This window comes from Cyrtonyx montezumae, unplaced genomic scaffold (assembly GCF_038088225.1).
Source record: "Cyrtonyx montezumae isolate F1298 unplaced genomic scaffold, pur_monq_1.0 scaffold_1, whole genome shotgun sequence".
NCBI classification, from domain to species: domain Eukaryota; kingdom Metazoa; phylum Chordata; class Aves; order Galliformes; family Odontophoridae; genus Cyrtonyx; species Cyrtonyx montezumae.
In genome coordinates, this window is record NW_027071825.1 from 22,554,643 (window position 1) to 22,567,875 (window position 13,233).

The 13,233-nt window shown below is 41.8% G+C and overlaps 1 protein-coding gene across 3 annotated transcripts in view; it reads left to right on the forward strand.

The window, feature by feature from the left end:
* Positions 1–13,233, forward strand: part of NOTCH2 (notch receptor 2) — a 79,186-nt gene that overhangs the window by 29,439 nt on the left and 36,514 nt on the right. For all 3 annotated transcript variants that reach the window (XM_065743746.1, XM_065743756.1, XM_065743764.1), the window contains exons 6-10: positions 7,970–8,203; positions 8,741–8,896; positions 10,003–10,191; positions 11,308–11,421; positions 12,598–12,711. In XM_065743746.1, coding sequence (XP_065599818.1) covers positions 7,970–8,203; positions 8,741–8,896; positions 10,003–10,191; positions 11,308–11,421; positions 12,598–12,711 — 807 coding nt within the window. The remainder of the gene's footprint in view (positions 1–7,969; positions 8,204–8,740; positions 8,897–10,002; positions 10,192–11,307; positions 11,422–12,597; positions 12,712–13,233) is intronic.

A 13,233-nucleotide genomic window follows, 5' to 3' on the forward strand; every position in this document is an offset into this window, starting at 1 on the left:
ACTTTCTCTTTGTGCAGCGATGGCAGACTTTCTGGTGCCTCTCCAAACTTGTATTAAAAAGCTCTGGGGCTCTTTGGGTACTCACTGAGAGCTGTCTATGCCAAACTTGGCGAGCTGGCTGGTGATTTGCTGTCACTGTAGTAGGGTCTCCAAGAGGCAGCTCTCTGAGAGAGACCAAGAGGGATTATGATTCTTTTTCTTCCCTTCATGTTTGAATTGGCAAATACAAAGGGAGAAGGGAGCCTGTGGCCAGCTCCAGAGCTGGCAGCTCCAAGTTTGGGAACACAAATGATTGGAAGCATCAGATACGATGTTGGTTATTGTTCTTGTGTGCCTTATTCCAACGTTGTGTGCAGCAGATTGATGTTGCAGGGGTTACAAATTACAGCACTAGTACCCTACTCAGTGTGAATTCTGGAACACCTACACAACCTCCAGGTTGTTGCCTGCTGTTTTCTGTTTCTCCACAGCAGGCCTTGATGGGGAGGTAGCAGCAATAAAACACTTCAGGTGTTAATGGCTGAATTGATCCAATGACAGAATGACAGCATCCAATTTAAGTCATGCTGCTGCCTCTTCCATTGTGCCTTTGGTGACTTTCCAGACTGGGAAACGCTCTTTGTAATCAAACGTGCCAAATAATCTCTTGTGGAGTTGTATTGAGCTTTCAGAACATCTTATATGTGTTTGGCTCTGGAAGAAATAGACCACCGTGAGTCCGGTGGGCGGATGTGTGCCTGGGAGCAGGCTGATAGCTCACACTTGTGCTGCTCACAGCTGCCTTGTTCCTGGCAGTTTCTGACCTTTCCATCATACTTGGAAGAGGTGATTTATCTTTGACTAATTAATAGAGATGTATTTCTGAGATAGCTAAAGAATAGGAAGCTTTTATTGTCAGTGTAGCTCCAGCTGTTACATTTTGCCTTGCAGAAATTTCTCTGTGGTAGGGATTTCCCTGGCTTACTGGCTTTTCCAGAGAAGCTTAAGAGAACAGCAGAATGGGCAGTCCTTTTCATTTTTTTTTTTATCCTACTGCTATGGCCAGTCATTTCACCATCCACTGCCATATTAAACCAGTCCATCATCAGTGCACTAGTGATTTTTCTTGGCTTTTGTTCTGTTCATTTGTAACACTGGCTCTGAATAGCACTGTCAGAAAGGCCTTCCCCACCCAGTAGTCTATGGAGCAATTTAGGGCAGTGCTTGGTGGATCAGGGTGTGTGTATGTCTCTTAAAGCCCAGAGTTTTGTATTTGGAGGCTGCAAAATCCCTCATAAAAGCTCATTAGTTCTGCTACATGCCTCTGAGTGCAGTTATGAAATTAAACTGTTGTTCCCATTGTATTAGCCTAAAATAAACACAGATTTTTTGCTCACTGCAATTATAGAGAGTCATCTTCACTTGTTCAAATTCTATATTAACTCCTTAAAGTATCTGGTATTCTGGACAGCATTTGACTTTGCTCAAGTTGAAATAGATCTATTTAAAAACAAAAACCCAGAAGCAGAACAAACAAAAAACAAACAGTAAGAAAACATCATCTGAAGTTTGGGAATGGTTGTTACCCCTTTGCTGCTCTGTAGTGTGTTTCAAAGGGAATGAAGGTGCTATATTATGCTCAGCACAGAGCACTTTATTCATGTCTGTGCTGCCTCTCAATTCTGAAGCCTTCTAAAAGGGAAAAAGCATTTGGCTTCAGCTCTTTATCCGGGGAAAACTGTCTCAACAGTTAAGCAGTGAAGACCTTTACTAGCTGTGTGCAAGTGAAGAGATGACTTTTTGTACGTGTAAACACACAGCCCATTGAACTCCTGTGTGTCAGCCATCCTTAGAGCTGAGTAGCAGTCATATTCATTGGTTCCCCCACAGGGAGTTGTTGAGGAGGTCTCAGCACAGGGTCTGGAATTTGGATGCGATCAGGACATCATGCACGTGAGATCCTTTCCTGTCAGCGTTACCCTTTCATTGCTCTGAGCACTGATCTTTAGGAAGATACTGCCTCTTCTAGAGAAGTTTGAAGTTCTTTGCTTTAATGATACCTTGTGTCAGCAAATTACAGCAGGTGGCAAAACATACAAAGAAAATATTTGCTCACTTATGTATCTTCCTTGCAATAACTGTTCTATTGTACTTTTATCATAATCTTTCTTCCTTTCTGAATAATATTTGCTTAGTAAGTCTCTTATGAAATTCCTCAGTCTATCAAACTCTGATCTCTACCCCAGTTTCAGTCTCTTTTATTAAGAGGTGGTGGCTTCAGTGCTGCAGAGTGTTCTAAACTGAAGCAATGGCACTGCTATTACACAACTATTTGCGTTAGTTATTCTTCCTTGCAGTCAGATGTCTCATCACTGATGTTTGTTTCCTTTATGAGAGCTGTGAGCTGCATAGAAGTCCCCAGTGAACTCTTCCAGGGAATCTCAAGTCTTTCCTCAAGGAGTGTCTAGCACAACCCTTCCGTGAGAAGTCTGTTTCCTTCTGTATTGTGCTTGGCATTAATTGCATCAAACCATCTCTGCTGTTGCACTGCCCAGCAACCTCACTTGGGTGAATCTGTCTGAAGTTCCCTGGCTTCCCCTTGGATAATATAAATATTCATTTGTTGAAGATACTGCTGCCTACTGTTCATCTTCCAGGCCTTTAATTAAATGCTTCAGTGTCTGTAAATTAATTTTCTCTAGGAGTATAAATTCCATAGGTTAATCATAAACTGTTCTTCCAGATACACAATTCAGAAACACAGAAGCTGAAGTGTTTTGTCACAAATGCCATTTAACTAAAAGACCCAATGGTTCCAGAGGCCATTTTTCATACACTTTTTCATTTACTGAGGAGTCTTGCACAGCGACTTGAGGAAACCAATGTTTTGACCCGACAGAGTAATGTGCTTTGGGTTACTCAGGCAACGTGGGCGTCGTTTTCCTTGCCTTGAAAGGAAGGAATGGACAGGGAAACATCTTTCCCCAGACAGATGTGGGCTGCCAGCTGGCAGCCTGAACAACTGCTTGGGTGGTTGGAGATGGGAAGTAACATTATGGTCCCATGAAGTATTGCACTGTTTAACCTTCTGTTGTAATTAGAACTTGTCATTTACACAAACACCGTTTCTTATCTCTTCGCCAGCTCTTGAGCCTCAATAAGATGCAGGTCACCTTGTGACTTCGTCCTCTGAGAGAGGAGAGAAACGTAAACAGTTCTAACGGGATGTGCTTTCTTCAGCCAGACTGATCGCGGTGAAGGACTGTACAGTAATCTTTGCAATACACTGTGAATTAAATTTAGTCTTTCAGAGAGAATCTATCTAAATCCACTGGTTTCCCAGATAGGCCTGCCAGGAGAGCTTGTACGACCTTGGTTTAGGGGGGTGCAAGTCAGAGTGCAGTGACAGGCTGAAGGGATGCTGTCAGCGCAGCTGTCTTGAATCATGATGCTCCTTCCTCTACAGTGTGTCTCGTGCAAACTTGAGGACAGGTTCATAATTCTGACTGAACTATCTTCCCCTTTCAGCATAGCTAAACTTTTAAGACATTCTGATTTCTGGTTCGATCTGAGTCCAGTGCTGAGGTGCTTGTTATTTTGTGAGACGGTGCAGCGAACTCCTCCCAGCTCAGTTTTCAGGGCACTGTTATGTGTTTATGTCCTTTGTCCTACTAAATGTTTTCAGTGTGTAAATTGCATGTGAGATCTCCTCTCAGGAGGCTCTGGCTCTTGTACTACAGCTGTGCATCAGCAATCTTCCCTGCTGGAGAGCTGTTAAGAGGCCAAGAAAACTTTCTCCTTAATGGGAAATACACTCTGCCAAAGATGAAGACCTCTGGTTGAACTGACAGAAAGTCCTGCCTGCATTCATCTTAGAATCAGTCTGGTTTCCTGTCTTCAAATTGGGTTTTATGCAGAGTGTATGGCTCAGTGTGCTCAGCTTTTGGATGCAACTGTTGCTGCTTCCCAGGATGACAACCATTTAGATTTCTTATTTGTCCTAAGCTAATACTCTACTCTTTGCATAGGCTTGCACCCATTTAACATACTGCCTTACCTTTGTAAACTTTGCTTTCTTTGTATTAAAAAGAGCTCAAGCAGGAGGCTGTTTCTCATTGGTGAAGAGTGGCACAGCTACGTGCTGGGCCTCAGGCCACTCACTGCATCCTGTGTCTGCTGAATGGCAATCTCCTGAGCCCCTGCCCAACACGGGATCTGTCAGTGGGAGCAGCCCACATGCCTCATTTGCTTTATTCCTTACGACTTCTCTGAAGGGAGACGTACAGGAAGTAACTTAGTTTCATAGTAGGTGAAAAGCCCTAAGAGTGGAAGGCTGTTCCCTTTTTCTACTTCTAGTTTCCAATTTAGAGATACTGTATGGACTGGCTGTTTACTTTGTACAAGGTCACTCAAAACCTGAGTCAGCACTTTGCAGATTTCCCAGGCTCTGCAAATATCAAGGTCAGGTTAGGCTTTTATTAGTTTCTTGGAGTAATCTGTGCTTCTTTTCTTGTTGTGATTTGTGTGTGCTTTTATATGGCTGTTAAAATGCACGATTTGTGTATCTGAGCTGGAAGCATTATGTACGTAAGCTTGTATCTTCCCTAGTGTGTTTGCAGTGTTTCTTTTAGAAATGGTAAGTAAAAGCAGCAAAAGCACAAGCAGAGAAATACATGTTGAAACTTCGGGCTAAACAGATTAGAAGTTTGCACTTGGAAGTTGAATTTCTGTTCTGTGAATGGGAGGCTCCATTCCTCCCAGTAAGAGGAAAACAAGGTTACCAAGTACACTGCTTCAAATCTATCAGCTTACTTCTGTTGCAGTTAAGTCAAGCTGCATTCCTTAGGTAAATTTTAAGGGAAGTTCTGCCTCGCTTAATTTAAATCTGTGCCACAAAAGTGTCAGAGAAATCTTGTGGAGATTATTAATAGAGAAACTGGGATTTAGGTTCTTGTTTATGTCTTATGTTCATTGTGGAGAAGCCTTTCAAGAAGCTCACAGGACAGACGCCGCATGGAAATCTGGGCTGCGGAAAACAGAAGCATCAGATCTTTTCTTTGCAGTGGGTGCCCAAAACGCTCATCCCTTGGTGGTGTTTGCACGAGGACTTGAGGCCTTTCTGAGGGCACGCCAGCTCTTTCAGGGGGTTGAATGGTGTGGCTGTGTTTGGTCTCACTGAGAATGAAGTGGTGTTGCTGCTTTGTGGGAAGGGTTTTTTTGAAGCCAGTTATAGAAGTGTACAAGTTTCTGAAAGAGAAAACTGTCTTGAAGAATTACCAGTATTTACAGTTAATTTCCTGTTGCTAACGCTTACAGATTAAAGAGCACAGATAAGTCATCAATGAGTTTCTTATAATTAGTGTGTCTCACTTCTCTTGAAGACTTTGTGCCATGCAGTGCGTCACCAGGCCCCTCTACTCATGAATCCATAATGAGATCTCAAGCATTTCCAGTGAGCTTGGCATTGCTTTATATTGTCACCAATTCAGCCACCTTGGACTTTGGGCTGGCATTTGTAATACTTTAAGAAACAGTTCCGAAATCTTGGGAAGCCTGTTATTATTTTGCCTGAAGGTGATGAGACTAGGTGTTAATGAATGTCATTAGGTTGATAAGTTCTGCTTGCCTTATGCTACTTTTGATTGGTATGTTTTTGCCCAGACCTTATTTGAGTCTGGCTTTCAATTCCAGCTTCAATAGAGAACAAGTCTTTTTCATTAAAGTAACTACTAATAAAATGCAATAGTTAATTAATCATTTATGCCTCTCTCATAGTGTGTGTTTAATCTCCTTTGTTTTTTAAAACAAACTGCACAAAGATGAGGCTGTGTTTCATTCATATTTGTAATTAAACACAAATACGACTGTGATCTAGTAGCTGCTAAAGGAGCATTGTAGGTTTGGGAAGCTGAATGAAGGTAGAATACAAGGAGCTCAAACACCTTACGTTCTTGAAAAACAGTTGAATCTCTCAAGGAACTTTAAACTCTGCATTTTTCCTCTTTTGTGGAGGTGTTGATATGCTTTATGAAAGTTTATTTCAGTTTAGGATGGTGGAAATACGGAGTGGCCTGGAGTCCTTCCAAGGACAGCAGTGATGTCACTTGGTACTGTGCTTTTTAGGAATGGATAGCAAGTGCTATAGGAGAAGTAATAAAGAGGATCTCAATGGATTGATAACACTCATGACACCTCAAAGGGGAAGGCAAAAGCAAATCCAGACAGTTCAAGGGGGTAATTTTCACTATATTTGCTTGAAAAGAACAAAGCAAACCACATACCACTGATGAAAAAAACCCAAACCCAAAAACTTTATTTTGGGAGTGCTACTCAGTGCATCACGGGACAAATGATTTGAGAAATGCATAACACTTCTGCGTGGCAGCATCAGAGCTGAAAACTGTTCACGCCTCAGTGACACCAAGTTGAAATTGGCTGCAGCCAGAAGGAGGATGTAGGTGCTGCAAGAATGTTTCTGCAAAACAGTTCTGCTGCAAATGAGCACTCGTCAGAGCGTGAGTTCTTTGATCTTTGTTGGGCCTCCTCCAAGAGAAGAAGGAAAACGCCTTTTTATAATAAAGCAAATAACATCTTGATTAGTTATTTATTTATTTTTAAAGGAAGTCAGTTGTGTTGATGATGTGAGATGCATGCGACTGCTAGGAGCCAGCCTGAGATAACTAATTCTTTTCAGTTTGGTTGCTGATAAGCTAAAGGAATTGTTAATGTTGAAAACTAATGAACAACTTCTGCTATGACAAACACATGGTTTTGGTTTTTATGATGCAGCAAGCTGTTTTGCAGGTAGCAGTGTGAAGTGTCAGGTTTCCTCCCCCAGCTATTCTATGAATTAATCCAGGAAATGAGTTTTAATTCTGAAAACTCTGTTGTTGATAGTACTGCTACTGAAATGTTATCTCATTTCTTCAAATGATAAAATCCTGGGTTTGAAGCCTTCCTGCTGTAGGGAGGAGCACTCGCACCGAGCTGTCAGTTGTGCAGCTCCTTTCTTACTAGTACTTTTAATTTGGTTCTCTTTCCACAAAAGGAAAAAGTGCCGGACTCACAGGGCCAGAGGCTGAGATTTATTTAAGTACCTTGAAAAGAAGAGGAATCATGGTTTTGGGGGTCATGAATGGAGATGGCTAAGGGGCATGTTTCTACATTCAGAAACGCTGTTTTTGTGCTGTGCATCAGAGGAAGATTCGTGTGCACACACTTTTATCAAAATGTGTAGGCCCCTTTTAGATGTGGTGACTATTGAGCAGCATCCAATAAGTGCTTTTAAATTGGCAGTCCTGAATAAACTGCAGCTTAGGAGAATTGGCAGCAGAGATGCAGAGTCTGCTCTTAGGTTTCTTATTCTTGGAATAAGAGGGGAATTCCAGACAAATATAAATGTGCACCTGATAAAATAGCTGGAAATGAAGAAGGGGAGGATTTTGGTAATGGCAACACAGTTACTTAAACCAGTCTTGGCCCAACTAATGGAAAGCTACTGGAAGCTAGCAAGAGAACTGGGGTCAGCTGGAGGAGGAGGGGAAAAAAGCATCAAATCAAAATAATCTAATCTTCTCATGTGATAAAGGGAGGTCTTCTGGTGTTACGTGACACGATGCCAGCTTTTTAGGAACAACACTGAGAAAATATTGAAATGAAGTATTAAAAAAGATAAAGTTTCCAGTTTGAGTTGATATAATAGAAAGATTAGAAATAGTTTATTGCAGAGAAGTTTGTGGACTGTGACCAGTACTATGGGGTTGCACGTGTGCTCCCATATACCAACCTGAACTGTGAAGGGATGTCAGTTGACTTGTGTAATTTGACAGCAGCACTGCTGGAAGTTCTCAGGCTTGTGCCTTTCCGGAGGTCCCAGAAATAAGAAGTGGTAGTCAATTTGGAGTATTTTCCTTGGTTGTGCTGTTGGTTCTGGAATCTTCTTTTGCCACAGCCTGAACTTTTATAAAACCTCTTCCTCTCTGTTCATCAGGGCAGTTTTGCACTGAAGATGTCGACGAATGTCAGCTGCAGCCAAATGCTTGTCAGAATGGAGGTACCTGCACCAACCACAATGGGGGCTATGCCTGTGTCTGTGTGAATGGCTGGAGTGGGGATGACTGCAGTAAGAACATTGATGATTGCTTCACGGCCTCCTGTGCTAATGGATCTACTTGCATCGATCGCGTGGCTTCATTTTCGTGCATTTGTCCAGAAGGAAAGGCAGGTGAGGATGGAAAACCCATGTAGCTCTTGCACTTAAGGAAAAATACTTGGTAACTGAAGTTTCTGCATGATGTGTTTATTTTTACATGTTTTGTGATCAAAAAGCAAAAGGAAATACATACTTTCCACGAGCAAAGACTTCTTAAATCTCTGCAGCTAGGAACAAAGAACTATTTGTGTTAAGCTGGAAGAGTTTTACAGTTTATATTGTAAGGAAATGTTTTTAGCTTCCAGAGTAGTCATCATGCTTGTTAAGAAAGAAGAGCTGGTTAACTGCTCCCAGGAGATGACTTCAGTAGGAGTAAGCAACTGCAGCACTCCAGAATGCTGAGACCTCTGGAGTCACAGACTTTGTATTTAAACATCATGTCCCATAAGTGCATAGTAAAAAACCCTGTGGCCATAAGAAACTACTGAAGTTTCTGGATGTGAGAGTCTCCATTTGAAACATCAGGATGGATAATTTGATTGTGTAACATATGGCCTGGCTACTGTATCTCTTTTTTTTTTTTGAATGAATGCTTGTATGCTTCTCTAGGTCTTCTGTGCCACTTGGATGATGCATGTGTTAGCAATCCGTGCCAGAAGGGAGCTCTGTGTGATACCAATCCTGTGAATGGACACTATATCTGCACCTGTCCTCAAGGCCATAAGGGAGCAGACTGCACTGAGGACGTGGATGAATGTGCAATGGGTAAGTTTCTGTTTTCTGTTGGTGAATGTGATAACAAGGGGTCAGTTTCTTTTCTTTATAAACTAACAGAGGAAGAGGAATACACATTTTGTCATAGCTTCTCAATGCAAGTGAGACTCTTCCTGCTTTCGCCTTTCTGTTTTGACATCTTCAGGTGAGTCCTAAATCTTGTGTGGGACTTGTGGCAGTGTGCTGAGTCAGAGTTGCTGTCTGTGCTTGAACCTCTTAGCCTCTGGAATGTGGAAGACAGTGAGATGATGGACTTAACCATTTTTCATTGTGCAGCATTTATAGCTCTGTGTGAGGAGCACACACAGAGACAGTAAAGCTGGCAGTTAGACCTGCAGGCTGCAACAGAAGTACCTCAGTTTCTGGGGGGCTATTGCACATTTCCCCAGTGCTGGAAGTAAATAAAGGCTTTGACAGCCAGAATATGAATGGATCTCTTAAGTGCCTCCTGTGAGTAGTGATTGCATGGACTTTTAAAGATGTATTTCTCTGATACCACCCCCCTGTGTTGTTTTGAGGACTGTGTTGTTTTGAGGATTAGCTGGACTTTACAAACTTGCTGACAGTTTTGTGAGTGCTAGTTTGTGCTTTGAGAACAATATGACTAACCAGTATGAAAGTATTGGAAAGAAACACTTCTATGAATTTCGTTCTTCAGTCTGCCTTGGACAAAAGTGCTGTTCCTTTCTAAAAACGTATGAGGAACAAATTTGATGTTGTGGCTCTGGTGACCCATTGACAGCCTCAGGAGACAGCCTCAGGAGAGAAGTAAATCAAAGGGATGATCTAGAGATAAGGCCTTCAAAGCATCCCTAATTCTTTAATCCTTGCCACATAGTACTCTTTTTAAGAACTGTTATTAATAATGTGGACCTGTGGTAACAATGGCAATCTTTCTTTTTGCCTCTGATAGGCAATTAACTGCTATGTGTTCTCTTCCGTTGCACTAGCCTTTCCTGGTTGGGGTGAACAGTCCTTTGCCCTGTATTACTTGCTAGGAAGGGGTGACCACTGGAAAAGACCATGACTAATAAAGGGTGCTGTGGCTTTCCTGGTCAGAGGAAAGGTTTTGCCACACACGCTGATCTTTCTTGCAGCAAACAGCAATCCGTGTGAACATGCTGGGAAATGTGTAAACACAGAAGGCTCTTTTCACTGTGAGTGTTTGAAGGGCTACACAGGACCTCGCTGTGAAATGGACATCAACGAATGCCATTCTAATCCATGCCAAAACGATGCCACCTGCCTGGATAAAATTGGAGGATTCACGTGTCTCTGTATGCCAGGTGAGGGGAGTTTCTGACTGGGAAGGGGCTTCCAGAAAAGGTGAAAAAAATCAGAAAGAAGAGCACAGGGAAGGTTGCCAACTCCGCTGAGGTGGAACATGAAATTGCAATGGGATGAGGCTAAATTAAACGTTGGAAGTGCTTTCTGTGGTGGCTCCAGCCAGACGGGCTTGGCATTTGTGTGGGGAGAGAGAAAATAATTAGGGGACTGACAGAGAAGCCAATCTCTACACCCATGAAGGAAGGCAGTCCACCAGCCTGCAGTGTGAACATACTTGTTACTGTCCCCAGTAAAATGTGTGTACAGAAACTTTTGTTTGTGGAAGCAAAGGAGGTGCATTGTATTTTGAGACGTGTATGTGATGTTTTTGGATAAAATTGTTGTTTGGTTTCTTGTATTTTCCTTCTTAAATTACCCCAAATAATGCAAGCTTCCTCTGATCTGAAAAAAAAAATCCAACTAAAAAAGTTGGTCAGTTGACACTGTGCTTGTCCAAAATGAACACATCCAGCATAGCAGTGACCTATGTAGTCTACTATTTTGCTTTTCTGAAAGAAAGTGGTAAAAAAAAAAGTGCATGTTGCCAGTTGGACAGCTGTGTGAGGTATAATGACAGAATTGTGACCCCTGCAGGTGATAATTTAATATCATGAAAACTGGAATAAAGTTTTATTCGTGTCAAATCTGCTGTGAAAGGTGGAACTCTAGTCCCAGTTATTTTACTTTTCTTAGCATTTTTCTTTATTCTGTCATTTGTTTGAGGCTTTTTAGCTGCCCGCTGTGATCGTTTCATTGCCTTTTGCCTTATGTGGGTGTGTACTCAAATAGATTGAGGTGGCAAAACGTGGTCTCTTCTCATCAGATAAAAGAAAACACTGGCTGTAAATTCAACACAAAATTGTCCCGTTACAGATTCACACACGCTCAGCATCCATTTTCACCTCTGGTGAAAGCATACCAGGAAACGTACCTCTCCCCTCACAGTTCCTGTCCAAACCACATACTTTACTGCAACAAAACAAAACTAACTTTAAGCTTTCAGAACTAATAAAAGTTACACTGCTGGGGATGCTTTCTAAAGCCTTCTGTCTGCTCTTACGTTATTTTTGTAATAGGTTTTAAAGGTGTTCACTGTGAAGAGGATATTGATGAGTGTCTGAGTAATCCCTGTGTGAACAACGGAGAGTGTCTTGATAAAGTAAACCGGTTCCTCTGTGTCTGTCCTCCTGGTGAGTACTTATTTCTGGAAGCTTTTCCTGCTTCGCCTTACCAAGAACTCGTTAGATAACCAGAGAAAGGCTGCAGGCAGTGTTTCTTGGGAGTTTCTGTAGCCTTGGTGCAGCATCTGTTGGAGTTAGTTGCAGTAATTGGTAAGTTGGAATAGAGGCGTGTATTGTTTGGCAGTGGGATCGTGCCCTTAACTGGATAAGTGTTGAGAAATAGTTGGATATCTCACTGTGAAGCGTTGACTGCAGCAAGAACTTGCATTGTTGTGGATATCACAGTGAGAGGTACTTAAGTAATGCTAAACACATTATAAAATCAGAGTGTCTGCATGCTTCTTTTTATAGGTTTTTAGGTAGAAGCCATATTTCTATTAGTATAGCTTGTGTTGCATGCACGAGGAGGGAAGCAGATTGTGTCTTCACTTTATTAGAATAGAAAGACAAATGCTGAGCCGCAGGATCAATGTTAGCTATAAAGTAAACATCCATTATCTTCCTGGTGGCTCACAAGAATTTTTGACATCGGAAGATACTCACTAAGAGCCTGTTTTGCATTCCTTCTTATTGAGTAATGATGTTCTAGCTCAGATTCCATTCTTCATTTGGCTCCTTCCTGCTAGAAACATTCCTGGAATTTTGATTTTTTGTTTAAGTGCCTCAGAACCTGTGTTGTGTGACATAACCTGTTGATGGTTTGCCTATTTCAAGAAGTGCGTAGAAAGATACGGTGCTGCTTTATACCACATTCCATGCTGCTGTAGTAATTCCAGTCTGAAGGCTCTAGTAAAGTGTGCATTAATATTCAATATTAAGTTAATTCCAGTCTTGATAACTGGAAAGTTTTCATTGGTGGCCTCTCAGTTTTAAAGGCAGGTATGCTGCTGGTCAGCAGCAGCTGCTGCTTGTGCTCCATGTGTTTTATTTCTGTTCGACTTGGCCATCTCTGTTTTCAAGCTGAGGCTTCCCTGTCCTGGGGAATAGAAACTGTGTTTAGTTGGTGGGTTGAATGGAGAGCCAGGGTGTGGTGTGTGTGTTTAATGATGCAATTGAGTTCAGATTTCTGGAGCTTAGATTTGGGTGTTTTTAAGGATTTGCTACTAAATAATTCCTGATAATACAGCTGTTTAGATTAAATGTTTCCAGTTGCCTCTGAATTGTCACTATCATTCTACCTTTCAGGATTCAGTGGTGCAGTGTGTCAGATTGATATAGATGACTGCTCCAGCACACCATGTCTCAATGGAGCCAAGTGCATTGACCATCCCAATGGCTACGAGTGCCAGTGTGCCACAGGTTAGTCTTGTGTTCAGAGCCCCTGAACTGAAGATTGCATGTAACTTAAGTACAAAAAGGAGTGGTCAAAGGAGTGTCGGTGTTCTTTCTTTCTCAGAAACACTTCTTGTTTGTTTTGTAGCTCTATTCTGCTCCTTTGCAGCAGAGAATAGAATTAAATGCAGTAACCCTTTCACTTGTGACAGCAGTGAGTTCATGGTTGCTGGGATTTCAGGCTTTCCTCTTTCAGCCCCATCTCTTGCTTCCCAAGAGGCTTCTTCTGTATTGACTATGAAATCCTTGAATAGAAAATTAACAGTGTGAAGCCTTACATTTGTGGCTTTCTTTTCTTTCTTACAAGTTGGATTGTATAGTATACAGTTCAAGAACAAGAGGTTGACAGAGCAGTACTCCTGTGTATTTTGATTTCTGTTGCTTGAGGCTATAGCAAAACTGAAAGACAAAAGTGCAGTAAAAATCATGCCCATTGAAAGAGATAACACACAGCTGCCTGCAATAATGTAATTTATTTGTTAAAGTTCA